The sequence below is a fragment of the Hetaerina americana genome, unplaced genomic scaffold (assembly GCF_022747635.1).
Source record: "Hetaerina americana unplaced genomic scaffold, ioHetAmer1.1.p SCAF_1, whole genome shotgun sequence".
Classification (NCBI taxonomy): domain Eukaryota; kingdom Metazoa; phylum Arthropoda; class Insecta; order Odonata; family Calopterygidae; genus Hetaerina; species Hetaerina americana.
In genome coordinates, this window is record NW_027286069.1 from 97,658,986 (window position 1) to 97,672,679 (window position 13,694).

General features: G+C 36.2%; 1 protein-coding gene across 2 annotated transcripts in view; it reads left to right on the forward strand.

The window, feature by feature from the left end:
- The first annotated feature begins 355 nt into the window (after window positions 1-355).
- Window positions 356-13,694, forward strand: part of G9a (histone-lysine N-methyltransferase G9a) — a 38,018-nt gene continuing 24,679 nt past the window's right edge. For both annotated transcript variants that reach the window (XM_071593826.1, XM_071593834.1), the window contains exons 1-6: window positions 356-451; window positions 6,569-7,230; window positions 7,601-7,889; window positions 9,393-9,970; window positions 10,258-10,477; window positions 12,685-12,906. In XM_071593826.1, coding sequence (XP_071449927.1) covers window positions 6,674-7,230; window positions 7,601-7,889; window positions 9,393-9,970; window positions 10,258-10,477; window positions 12,685-12,906 — 1,866 coding nt within the window. In that variant the 5' untranslated portion in view covers window positions 356-451; window positions 6,569-6,673. The remainder of the gene's footprint in view (window positions 452-6,568; window positions 7,231-7,600; window positions 7,890-9,392; window positions 9,971-10,257; window positions 10,478-12,684; window positions 12,907-13,694) is intronic.

Below are 13,694 nucleotides of genomic sequence, written 5' to 3' on the forward strand. Positions count from 1 at the left end.
ATAATATGAACTAGATTAAATTCCTTATGGACAAAGGAAAATGTTTTCTTTTGTCTCGTAGATGTGAAAATTATTGTGTTAATAAAGTGATCAAATCAATAAAATGATGATTTAACCGATTTTTTATTTTTGTCCATATGAATTTCTGCGGTTATTTAATTGCGTATTATACGTAATGAAAGATAATTTGTGTGAGAGCGTAGCATTCACGGAATTTAACCTTTTCTTGGCAAATAATATGTATCTTGAGTTGGGTGGCTTAAATGACTGGGAGCGACTTAGTAGTTGGCAAATTGACCACCTCAAAATTCGGGGCAGCAGTTACTGGACAAGGACGCGATGTAAACATCCCCGCCTAGGAACGTAAGCGGTGCGTTTGTGAGATTACTTAAATACTAAATTTGCACCGCTTATGGTTTGAAAGGAGTGACTTCTGGTTTCTTTTGAAAAGGTAAATGTGGAGTCTTTTTTTGCATTATAGTACCTTAACATTTCCCTTATGATAATTCGGAAGCATATGCATGGTATACCGGCGCTAGATAGGCATTTAAATAAATCATGGCATTCGGTAGAAATGAATATTTGAAAGGAAAATAGAATCCACGAAATATTTCGTACTACCGTCATTATTTTGAAAAGAACGTCGACTTTGGCCTTTTGTCGTAATTATTAGAATTGTAAAAGGTATACCCTATTAAAAGGTAAATAACTGAATTAACCACTGTTTAGGTCCAAATCCCCTTATGTCCAATTTAATTTTTTTTAATAGACTGATGCCTCTTGTTAAATTTATTTGTTAGATCTGGTCTTATTTTACCAGTTTAAATATTACATGTGTTACTGCTCCACTTCTCAACTACATCCAAATTGTATTTAACTTTTGGCCGTTGATACCTATGTGGCTCTAGCTGAAAACTGGCTGAATGAGATTTACTTAATAGGGAAAATGGCAAAAAATACATATTAGCTCTAAAAAACAACACTGCCAACCTAAGGGAAACGAATGATAGCGCTATTGGTACAAAATTTTTGGCATGTAATTCTCTGTTTCATTTCATGAGAGGTATTGACAGTTTAATTGTGGTATGATGATAGTTTATTTTTTGTACTTTCCTAGATGAGATACTGTGCAGATAAGTTACCCATCGCTCAGGATTCATTTATTGGGCCATGAATTGATATATTGATGCGAATGATGTATCACCATCCGATTCATAGTAATCGGTCCGAAATTTGATTTCATAGGTGACGATAGAGCTTACTGATTACTAAGCCCCACGGTGTGCGAGGTTAGGATAGGGGGCCAAGTTGCTTTTTCGGTATCGCAAGTATTTTTCCAGGAAGATGTGGTACTCGAAAAATTAAACAGCTTATTTATTACCATGATGATCCTCAAAAAATTTATGGATGCTACACACAATTTTTCCATTTGAAAACTTCTTATATGCATTTCTCTCTCAGTTTTAGTCATCACGGTACCCATTACTTAGCGTCATTCATAGGCCCATTTTCAGTAAATTGGCCATCTTCTCTTCTGGGTCTAACTTGTACTTAACTTAAGGCATCTTTGATTGTGCTACCTTTTTGTCTTCCTTCTTTCAATAGTACAACTTTTCACACTAGCTAGTAAGTTGAATTTAAATTTTAATTATTGTAAGATATTGAAATCACATATATCTCAATGCATGAGAATTACTTGTTTACCATGATACTTATCTTTCAATTAATGATTGAAACCAATTACAATAAATTAACGAGTGATCACATTTCTTCCGCCAAATTTTCAACTACATTGAATTATCAGTTTCATGCAAACAATCCTATGATATTGCTCTTGAAGGCGAAGAGAGGCTGGTAGCTCATCAAAACGCCGTTGAATAAAAATATATTTGGCAGAAATTGGATTTTGAAAATCAAAAGAAATATAGAATCCCGGGATTAATGGTGACGACACCTATCGTCCAGTAAAAAAGAATCATGATGACCTTTTCTACATAGATGTGGGACCCCCTTCTTGAAATCGAGTGCTTACCCAAATACCAAAATAAGGCTGAAACTCAGCAAAAGTGTCTATGGCCTGTCAAGTGGAAAATGATTGGCATAACTGAAAATGATAGTAATAATAGTTTTCATTGTTTCCGGGGCATGTGATTTGCAGGCATGGAATAAGCCATATGAAGACAGTACATACACTGTGTAAGGATACTGCGTACAAAACTTTGGTATAGTTCACATTTAAACTACGGGAATTTTGAGATTTCCCATCATTGCCATGGTTGGTAATTTGAAGCCTTCGCACCGATATAGATTGTGTTATTACTAAAAAAAAAGAGTAAATGAGTGACCATTTAAAAATATTTGGAGGTAGCGGCGTTGTATTCATGAACATTACCAATTATTTCAGTGCCAAACTATCTTCTGTGTTTATAAATACAATCGATTGTGAGAACATTTTATGGGCATGTAAAATTCAGATTTCTAGAAGATTTGAAATGGACCCAACCACTATTTTTTCCTGGGATATTACCTATAATCCTAATGGCCCATTTAAAAAAATGTCTAAAGAGTTCAATGGATTGGTGTGAATGATGCCAAACCATAATTCCATCTTTCAGCCAACTATATGTTTTAATATTAGTTGGGAGCTAATTATTTTCAGGTCTGCTGACAAAATTTCTTGTGCTGGCACAGGGTTGATATAGATCACCACATTTTCTGTTTACCCAGTTGAATGTTTGTGTTAGAAGAATATTCACTTTTATAACCGTTAGAGAATGGCTGTTGTTATATATTTACCGGTAGGATTTTTAATTTTTTTTAAATGGGTCGATCTGCTCGCAGAATTAAATAAACTATACTTTACACTTTTAGGCTATACTTCGTGGAATTGTTTGATGTCAATAATAAATAAGTTCGTAATTTTCCACAGATTAGTCTGTGCAAAATTACAAACTCATTTAATATGGACATAAAAGAAATTGCTTCCTTTTTCATTCTGATTACTTAGCTTTAGAGGACTGGGTCTGAGGATCCCTGAAAGAGTACATTATAAATTGTATATATGTAAAACATACAGTTTTAAAAGTCAAGAAGAGCATCAGTGGTCACAATGTAATGGATGATAATAATTTCCCTAATTTTAATTTGTGAGCATTCTTATGAAACCAATTTAAAAAATATTCACTGGCTTGAAAATGAAGTTAATTTCATCAGCATATATGATCTGATTGATACCATTGGTACTTGGTATATATTCCCAAAGTCAGTGCTGAAAATTAGGAAGAGTAGTTGTAGGAGAGGATCCTTTTCTCTGGAAAAATCTGCTCACACCAACTACTCTTTCATCCATTTAAGGGACTTGAGACCTTCCTTTCAAACTGGCCTAACTTGCTAGTACCTTAAGCGTAGGATTTGTCTGTTCTTGCTGACTTTTGATGGTTATTTATGATATTATCCATTTACGAGATAGTCACTCCATGAATAAAACAATGTAGCTTTGTTTCTTCTGTAACAGGTAGTGATCAGTGATGGTAAATGTTTTGGAGGAAATAAAAAAATAGCAATCAGCTGAGGCTTATTGTCATGAGCTGTTAAAATATGTTAAGAATTTGCTAACAGAAGGTAGAGGTGGATTGATGTCTCATGAAAGCATCTTGGAAAGATAGTAGTGCATCCACGGTGTGATTGTATGAAATTGAGAAATTCTCCCCGAATCTCATATAACATGAGTAGTTCTTTAATCGATGCTTCAGAACAGGCTTTTTTAACTAATTTCAATTATGACATATATTTAGACATATTTCGGAGTTGATAGGATACAAGAGTAATACATGTGTTCTGATAGATTTTTAGAATTATTAGTTTAGGGTGTGTTCCTTAAAAATCAAATGACTACTGCCATAATTCACATTTTTTATCACTTTTTTCTTCTTATAAATGTATATTTCATCATGTGTGGATATCACCCTGCACGCAGAAATAAGCCATGTTTATCTTATCTCATTTGAATTGCATCTCTAAAATATATTTATGCCATTTCTGCAAATAAATATCACCATGTGTATTGCAAGGACTTGCATGAGTAATGTTTAATAAAGGCTTTTTCATGTCTTCTACAGAAATTATACTATTAACATCTGCAGCAGTGTATGTTAGAGTACACTCGCACAAATGAAAAGGAAATTAAAAAGGGATGTAATAGATTGAATTTAGAGGGGAACGTTAGAGATAAGGCGGGTAAGGTAATAGTTGACGCAGGAAAGATCCAAGAGAGATGGAAGGAGTATATAGAAGAACTGTATAGTAAAGAACTCAGACCAACACAGTTAGACATTGAAAAAGAAAATGACGTAGAGGAAGACAGCTTAGGTCCAGGCATACTAGACAATGAGATAGAAAGGGCATTAAGGGAGATGAAACTAAATAAGTCCGTGGGGGTAGATAACATTCCCGTGGAACTTTTAAAATGCTTAGGAAAATGTGGGAGGAAGAGGCTATATGGGCTGATCCGTAGCATTTATGAGGAGGGAATCTGGCCGGAAGACTTTGTGAGAGCAGTTTTAGTTCCGATTCCGAAAAAGGTAAAGGCCACGTCATGTGAGGACTATAGGACAATTAGTTTGATATCCCACGCAGCTAAAGTTGTTCTCAGGATCATAAACAAAAGGATAGAGAGTAGGGCAAATGATTACTTAGGGGATGATCAGTTTGGGTTTAGGAAGGGGAGAGGTACGCGTGATGCCATTGCAGTAATGAGATTATTAATCGAGAGGAATATAGAACACAACCAGGAGGTATTTGCCTGTTTCGTAGATTTCGAAAAAGCGTTTGATAGAGTGAATTGGGAAAAACTAATGAGTGTTCTGCAGAAAATAGGAATAGATTGGAGGGAAAGGAGGCTAATCCGCAACCTGTACATGTCTCAGACTGCTCAAGTGCGGGTGGGAAACGGGAAGTCAGGATGGGCAGTGTTAGGAAGGGGTGTAAGGCAGGGTTGCCCATTATCACCGTTGCTGTTCAACCTGTATGCAGAGGAAATGATCAAAGAGGCATGGGAAGAACTAGAGGTAGGAATGAAAGTGGGCGGGGAATTCGTAAAATCAGTTAGGTTTGCTGATGACCAAGCTTTAGTTTGTCAGTCAGCCAAGGGGCTGCAAGCATTGCTGAGTGAATTGGAAATTCAGTGCGACAGGTATGGGATGAGAATCAACATTAATAAAACAAAGGTTATGCGATTTTCTAGAAAGAAAAAGGGCAAGCTTAACATTAAAATAGGAGGGCAAAAACTAGAGCAGGTAGAACAGTTTACGTATCTCGGTAGTGTTTTGGACCAACACGGTCAAAGTAGTAGAGACGTAAGGAGAAGAATTGCGCTAGGCAAAGAGGCTTTCACGAGGAGGAGGGAGTTGATGACGGGGACTTTGAGTAAGGATGTTAAGAAAAGACTCGTAAAAACTTTGATATGGAGCGTAGCTATGTACGGCGCGGAAACGTGGTCATTGAAGCAGGAGGATAGACGTAGACTGGAGGCTTTTGAAATGTGGGTGTGGAGAAGAATGGAGAAGGTGAAATGGACAGAGAAGAAAACAAATGAGGAAGTACTTGGTATGGTGGGCGAAGAGAGGGGTTTGTTGGGAGCAATCCTATGGAGGCAGGAAAAGTGGATGAAGGGGGTGTTGACCGGCAGTGGGATGTTGAAGACTGTGATAGAGGGTAGAATGTTGGGCAAAAGAGGAAAGGGAAGGAACAGGATAGGGATGTTGGACGGGATGAAGGGCGGAAGAAAGTACTTAGAGATGAAGAGGGACCTGGTGTAGAGTAGAATTTAGGGTTGTGTTTTGTTAGTAGTCACAAAATATTTGTTTGGTAGTTGTGTCCATCAAAAAACCTACCTTAACCGGTAGATTACCTTAAAAAAAAAAATCTTAGAGGGGAACATTTAATTGTGGGTGCCACATATTAATAATGGAAATAAATTGAGATATAAATCTCTATATCGACTAGGTTCAATATTTACTGCTATAATTTTATATTTGTGGTCTGATAAGCAAATGTTTCCTTGAAAGTACATTTTCTCTGCAAGTGTCATTAATTACAGCACCTAATGTTCAAGATGTGCAAAATTATAATTTTTTCCATAATTTTCTTAAACTAAAGTTACCTAAGCGATAGATTAAATATCTAAGGCAAAACTAATAGTAATTTCATTTCCTCCTATGGTTTGATGAAAAATAAAACATTTTGAAAACATATATTTTCATTTTCGTCCGTAGTCCGAGAACTCTTCAGATCGCCCTAATTCCCTTCATTAATTACTTTATGTCTTCTTCAATGCTAAAATCAAGGACCATATCAGGATGTAATATGAAAATATAATGGGTATAACAGCAAATCAATTTACTAAATTGTTCAGAATCTTGAGACTATTAGCTTGAATCGTATATTAATATAAACCTGAAGTTTACTCAACATATATTTACTATTTGAAACTAATTTTTGATTGTTATTATCCAAACTTAAATGTGACTTATGTAACATTTTAAATTATTAATAATGAAATTCTTTCCAGGACTGAAGTAAATCTTACTGTTTGGGGCAGAAATGGCTGTGATTGAATCCTGAATGTGAAAGATTTTCTTTGGATACTTGGTGGAGTGTATTAAAAACAATCAAGATGAGTGCTGATAGATCTGTTTGGCGTGATAAGAAGGTGAAAGAGGAAGATGAATATGACGATGATGAAGATGATGATGATGAAGAGGTTGAAGAAGAAGGGGAGGGAATCAAGAAGGTAGGGAGGAGAGGTGGGGGTGGCGGGGACAAAGTTAGCAGTACTCTCATTGAAAAGATCCTGGGTGAGATGAAAAGTGAATTCAACCGGGGCCCTGCTGGTGTATCAAGGGGTGAGTCACAGGAATCGGAAAGACCTTCGCGTCGAAGCACCAGCAGGGCTTCAAGACCTTCTGGAGGTGGAGTTGAAGACACCTCACGGTCCAGGATGGGGAGGTCAACGGACAGAAGATTGGGTGGAGCAGATGGTGATGAAGACACAAATGGTCGACCAAGGGCAGATGAAGTTTCCTCGGAAGCAGCTGATAGCAGCCCTCCAGTACTTGTTCCAGAGGTGGGGAATGAAGATGTGGAGGGTACACCAGGTGGGCAGGTTGGGAAGATGGCACTGAGGAGTAGGGCCAAAGGAGACTCGGGGGAAAAAGCACCTCCTCCCTTACGGTAAGACTTCTCAGGGACATGCCTGTGTAGGTCTCATTAATTTGTTAATTTCTGACCAGCAGATTTGTCGGAGAATGGGATTTGTTCCAATTGTTGGTAGAATAAAATGTAATTTTTGCAATGCTTGTGATGCACATAAGTTATACTACTCCTGCCAGTTTGGCATAATTATTATTATGGTTTCCCATAATAACTATTATGGTTTAAAACTGCAAAGATATTTTCTTATTTTATAAAATCAGGAATTTGTGAGTCATAAACATTTGTACTACCTTTTATTCATTAGAAAAAAACTCTGCAGTTGAGTTGTTGAAGGAATATGGGCATTTTATTCAAGTACCTCTGATTAACAAAGGTCTGCATATTCTAGGCCTACCCCAACTGTAGAGCGCCCTCGAAGGCTAGATCCAGTTCTACTCGAGGGTGCTGCATCGGGGCTCACTCTTGCTCATCAAGATCTCAAACGCTCAGCACGAAGGTCAAAGGACACTGGGGAGTCAGTCTTGCAAAGTGCAATTGCTCGGAAGGAGAAATCATTTTGTGTCAGGGGCCCAGAAGAATATGGCCGTAGCTCATCCAGCCGAACTGAAGCTAGAAGTCAAGGATCCAGCGGAGGAGGAAATTGGAAATCTCCCCGGCAAAGTTCTGTCGGAAATCAGGTGAGTTCATATTTTTTGCTCTTCAGTTTGAGTTGCTTCAATTTTAAAGTCACACACTGGGTAATCTGTCCTATTACACTCTTAATCACTTAATGAATAGGTTTAACATGTCATAAACCCATTGCATATTACAGTATAAGCTTGATTCAATAAAATCCAAGACACTCAAAAAGACGATGTCTAGAGGTTTGCTATCCAAAAGTCAGTGAAGATTGTATGCACACTTGGTCAGGGAATTTTAACATTTTTATACGAGTAACAATCCATTTTGTTTGCATGCTAAAGATTAATCATAATATGTCCTTTCATTAAAGAGTTAACACAAAATAAATGTTTTTCAGCAGAATAAAATGATTGAATGACTTGCTTTATGTATGTTCTACTTAGTCAATCTGTGGAGCCAAGGATTAACAAAAGACCTCATTTATCAATTTTATCTTGTGTTTTTTCAGGCTATGTACAATTAGTAATTGTAGATACAAAATATTGAGTCACTGCTGGGAACTAGGAAAGAATAAAGAGACAGGATAGGATTATTTGGGAGTGCTGCGACAAACCAATCCTTAGAGTGATAAAGTTTATTTTTATAATACATGTATCAATTGAAAGATTGATAAGTAGCAGGTCCTCTAATCATTCTCTCCTCAGCCAATCTCTTAATTCTCCTATAAGTACACACATAATTGCAGTGTGTGCCTGATATCTGCCAATATTTTTTAAGGAGTTTTAGTATATATACACTAATTGCCAGAATAACATGAATTTTTGTTTTGTTCATAAGGTTTTATGAATATTTCAAATAATTATTTGTATATTACCTAGTTTAATGTAAATATGTTTTAAGTTTATATCCACTGTCAGGCATGAAGGTTCCTTGTCCTTTAGTCTATTACTTATCTGTAACTCCTTACTGTGGACAAGGATTTTAGCATATATATTCTTCTGAAAAGAATTCTTTGAATTTCACTTGAGTCATCTTATATGTGAACATATTTTATGTTAATGATTAGGTAATGTTTGTACTATGCTCTGAAATCAACATGCAAACAATTTTTCAAGTCTTTTATCAGGAATTAAAAATGAAAATAAAATTTTTGAATTTTCATTATTTCAATATTGGTGTCAAGCAGCTTTTTTCTTACAAATAAAAATATCATTGTATTTTCTTTAACCATTATAACAAATAGTTTTAAAGGAGTCACTTCCTAAATCAAGAATCTAAATAGGAATAATTTGAAAAATATGAGATTTGACCTATTGCCATGTAATGTGTCTGCCCAAATTGGCATTTAACTTAGTAAACCAATTTTGGGGGTTTCTTAATTATAAATGCCAAATCAGGTTCACTCAAATTAGAAATTTTTTATTCTTTTGTCTGAGTTCAGGTTGGGGTTTGCATTTTTAATGGCGAATAAAAGAAAATGACCATTTTCTTTAATAGTTTTATGAATGCACATGGTAATTTTTATGGTGTATGTCCATGTGTTGTTTGTACTATTGCAGAACACACCATCAGCATCCAAGTCTGGAAAAAATGTCAGCAGCACTAATGCAGACCCTCCACCTACATTAGCACGGAATGTTAAAAGACGACCTCAGGCACGAACTCCACGCTCAACTGCACCTCCATCCAGGCGACGCTCAAGGGTCAGCACGGTTCGTATTCCTAGGGATGCAAGTTCAAGTGATGGATCTACAAGGGGAGAGGCAGAACCAGATGAGCTTAAGGTGGAAACACCAGCCCCCGAAGAAGAGGATAACACTGAGGATGTCCCTGTGGATGTCCCAATGAAAATGGAATTTGAGGAAGATGTTCAAGCGAATGCCATTGGGCGACGTGAGGGTGCACAGCGAAAGAATTCTACGTCATCATCCTCCTCTTCGTCATCATCTAGTTCTTCTTCTTCATCATCATCATCATCTGATTCGTCCGGATCATCTTCCAGCTCATCGTCTTCCTCTTCTTCATCCTCATCTTCAGTATCTGTCAATATTCCCGAGGTTCCTGAAGAGGTGGATGTTATTCCAGCCATTGCAACTATTAGGAGTTTAAGCCCTGCTGTTGGTGATGTTGTGGACAGGTTGGATCAAAGTTTATGTCTCCCTAGGATCGGCATCACTACATAAATTTATACTTTTGCTTGCCCAGACTGTCACGTTTCTTTAATATGTCTGCTTATTCAGTCATTCAAACCTGTCTTGATTTGTTTCTTTGCATGGTTTGCATTATTCATATTTGTGTGCTATATTTATTTTTTTTGCAAAGTTTATATGAGATCATAATGAATTGTATTACTCATAGTCATGCAGGTGTTACTAAAGGTCTCCTGTTGTCATTATCTTTTCTTTTATCTAAATGGTTTCATAGGAAACGAAGGAATTCTCGTCCTGAGGAGCCTGAGGCTGCCATAGCAGATGCAGGGAGTGCCAAGAGGCCTAGGAGAATGACGAGGCAAGGGGTACCCTCTCCTGTGAAAGCAGAACCATCTCTCTCTTCATCTTCATCTTCTTCATCATCATCTTCTGCAGCATCTTCATCATCAGAATCTGGTGCAGCTAGGCCTGAGTCCACTGGAGTCTCACATGTGGTATGTACTTGTATCTATAGGATCCTGCAATCTCAAACTACTGTGCATGTAATTTTTCATATAGTTCTTTATATGCACCATATAGATGTGTAAGTTTAATATTCACCTCTGATACCATATTCAAGGTGCATAAGCTATTTGAACTTTGTAAATTAATTATCTTCACTAGGTTATCTATTAAATACAGTGTCATCAAATGGTGTTTCAAACCCTATTAACTATTTTTTGTTGTTTTTTAAAGCTAATAATTGTTGTTTTATGTTATTATATGTTAAGATAGTTTCCCTATCTAGGATGTGTTTTGGAACAAGGTGTTCAAATTAATAGGGACATAAGAAGAAGAATTTCACTAGGCAGAGAAGCTTTTGCTATGAGAGAACTCATACAAAGGGCATTGAGTAAGAATGTTAAGAAAGTAATCGTGAACATTTTTATATTGAGCATGACTTTGCTCTGGTGGAAATTTGGTGGTCTGATCAAAATAATAATAGTCATAGATTGGAGAGTGTTGAAATGTTGGTGTGGAGAAGGACGGAAAAGGTAAAATGAATAGATAGGAAACAAACAAAGAAGTACAAGGTAGAAGAAGGGAAAGGGTTGTTGGAGGAAATTTAATGGAGCCAAGATAGGTGGATTCAGAGCATTTTGATAGGCAATGAAGTTTTGAAGACTGTTGGGCAGATGGGTTATTTGTAGTTTAAGGTGTCAGGCTATGTCTTATTAGACAGGTTTAGAAATATACCAGTGTTCAGTCTGTGGCCATTCATAACCAACCTTAGAGAGTAGGCTTTCAAATACTCCTAATATACCATTATATATATTACTCATCAGAAGTTGTGTTGTGATGGCCAGGAGGTATGAATTGTCAAATTGCTACTTTTGCTTGTGTTAACAGGTAAATGTTAAAATGGACATGAAATTCAATTATAGCGACCATTGACTCTTGCTTCCTCAACTCCATTTTCCTAAGAGTTTCCCTTTTATCATAGCTGTTAGCATCCCTCTATACCTTTCAATGTATCCTCTGCGTACTTTTTATAATCTTCAAATATCCCCTATAAACTTCCTCGTTTCTCCCTCCATGTGTTCCAGTTAGTTGTATTCCTTTGTGTCAGACACATTTTCTCCCTTCTTAACTGTACTAACAGCTATTAGCCTCCAATTCATGCTCTTTTTTTGCCCTTAACTAGGTTTCAGATTCATGTGGCTGTATGATCCATATTAGTCTTTACTTAGCTCTCCTATTTTTTCCTAAACATACCTTCTCTTTGCAAATGCTTCTTTTACCAATCAGACTCTTCTATTAATGTAATTTACGGCTAAATTACCACTCAAATGTGTGCGAACTGTTTAAACTACCCCTAGTGTATGTTCTCAGTTATTATAGTATATTTTCTTGTGATGTCTTCATTTCATACTTTACACCCTGATCCTGTAATGCGTAATGTTATCTGGAATTGTACTGCTGTCTAATCAATGCTTGATCATTCAATTTCTAATTCAATTGTCTTAACGGGGTCCTCACTCACTGATCACTTTCATTCCATACCCAAGAAGCCCTTCCTGTGCCACCTTCAACATTTTATCAGCTTTTAAGTTAAAGAGCAGAAGTGAAATTGGACAAACTTTGCTCATTATTGCCCATCCTGATTCTCCCCTTGCTAGCCCTACTAATTCTATCATTTAATAATGTATTAATAAATAATATTTTAAATAATTGACATTATCAAATAGTCCATAAATATTACCTTTAAATTAGTCTATTAGCTGCAAAAATGTGTAGTGTTATTTGAATTAAGAGAATTTCGGAAAATTTGCGGGTTAAATTCTCACCTTTTAAGATTGATGTGTCATTGTTGGTATAAGTTGATGTTATCTGGAAATGTTTTTAATATGTGTTACATATGTTACTATAGTTTATAGTGATGGATTGGTTGAGATCTTTGTATCCAAGCTCCGCTTGTTCTTGAGACTGAAACCAGAATCAAGTGGAAGTCCATTAGTCTTGGAACCAATATTTATGCCAAGGTTATTCTCACCCATTAAAACCTTGTATAAGATCATAATATCCTCTGCAGAGTATCATAATTAATATTTTCACAGCTTTAACACTCATTAATAACAATTTTCACATATTAGATTTGTAAATGTAGGTGTAAGTAATGCCACTATGATTGAATGAAAGCTTTTTTTGTAATAATTTGCAGGCTCAGCCATCTTTGGGCAGGATTTTATGCTGCTGTCGAGAGCGGAAAACAGTGATTGCTCACCTTGGGGGAAAAGTGGCCTTGCCCACTGATGGCTTAGGAAGAAATAAATCTAGTGGAGCCAGAGGAAGTCGAACCCCTATGAAGGCCGTAACATCTTCCCTACAAGATGATTTAAAGACAAGACCCAGTTCACCTAGTTCAGACTACTTATACTGCCAGGTTTGATAATGCTTCTTAATAATTAATTCTCAAAGTAGTGACTGCATTTCAATCTTATTTGTGCAATAAATTTGCTGTAAAAATTAACTTTTAGCTAGAGAATTTGAGTTTTGTGTTGTCCTGTTATTATAGTCTCACTGTCATTGATTTTAACATAAATAATCAATTTGGCATCATGAAAAATTATAATGAGTGCGGCAACATAACTTCTTTTTTCAAATGCAAAATGCTATCAAAAAGTTATGTTGCTGCACCCTGTATGTGTCATATTGGTTTTAAAAACCAATCAAAATACCTAAATGTGCAGTAGTAAGTATATTGTGACCCAATTTTGATTTCTCACTATACATGCAGAAAAGTTTATCTTTTCTGTTCAAAGGGTACTGCGAATATTCGAGTGGCATGAGGCATACTATTGTAATGAAAAATGGTGGGACATCTCATTTACATTTTATGGAAGATTAGGGTTCAAGTTAAATTGCAGGAATATGTATTTTGGGAAAAAGAGTGGTAAAGTAAAGTTGGGTAAGAGTGGTTTGTGAAAATAGCTGTGGTAAGTCTATCCCCTTGATAATATTCACCTTTGGAATCTTGTGATGAATTACTTTGAAAAAAGTCTGCTTTTACAAGCATCACCATGAAGCCTCAAATGCACCACCTTCTTTTTGTATGTTTGATCCAAGTTAGTGGGTTATCAGAAAGATTTTAATCTTTCATTTACTCAGCTTATCCTTAATTAAAGGCTGGCTTAATCTGCTGATCTTTGCTGACAACATCTTTAGTAATGA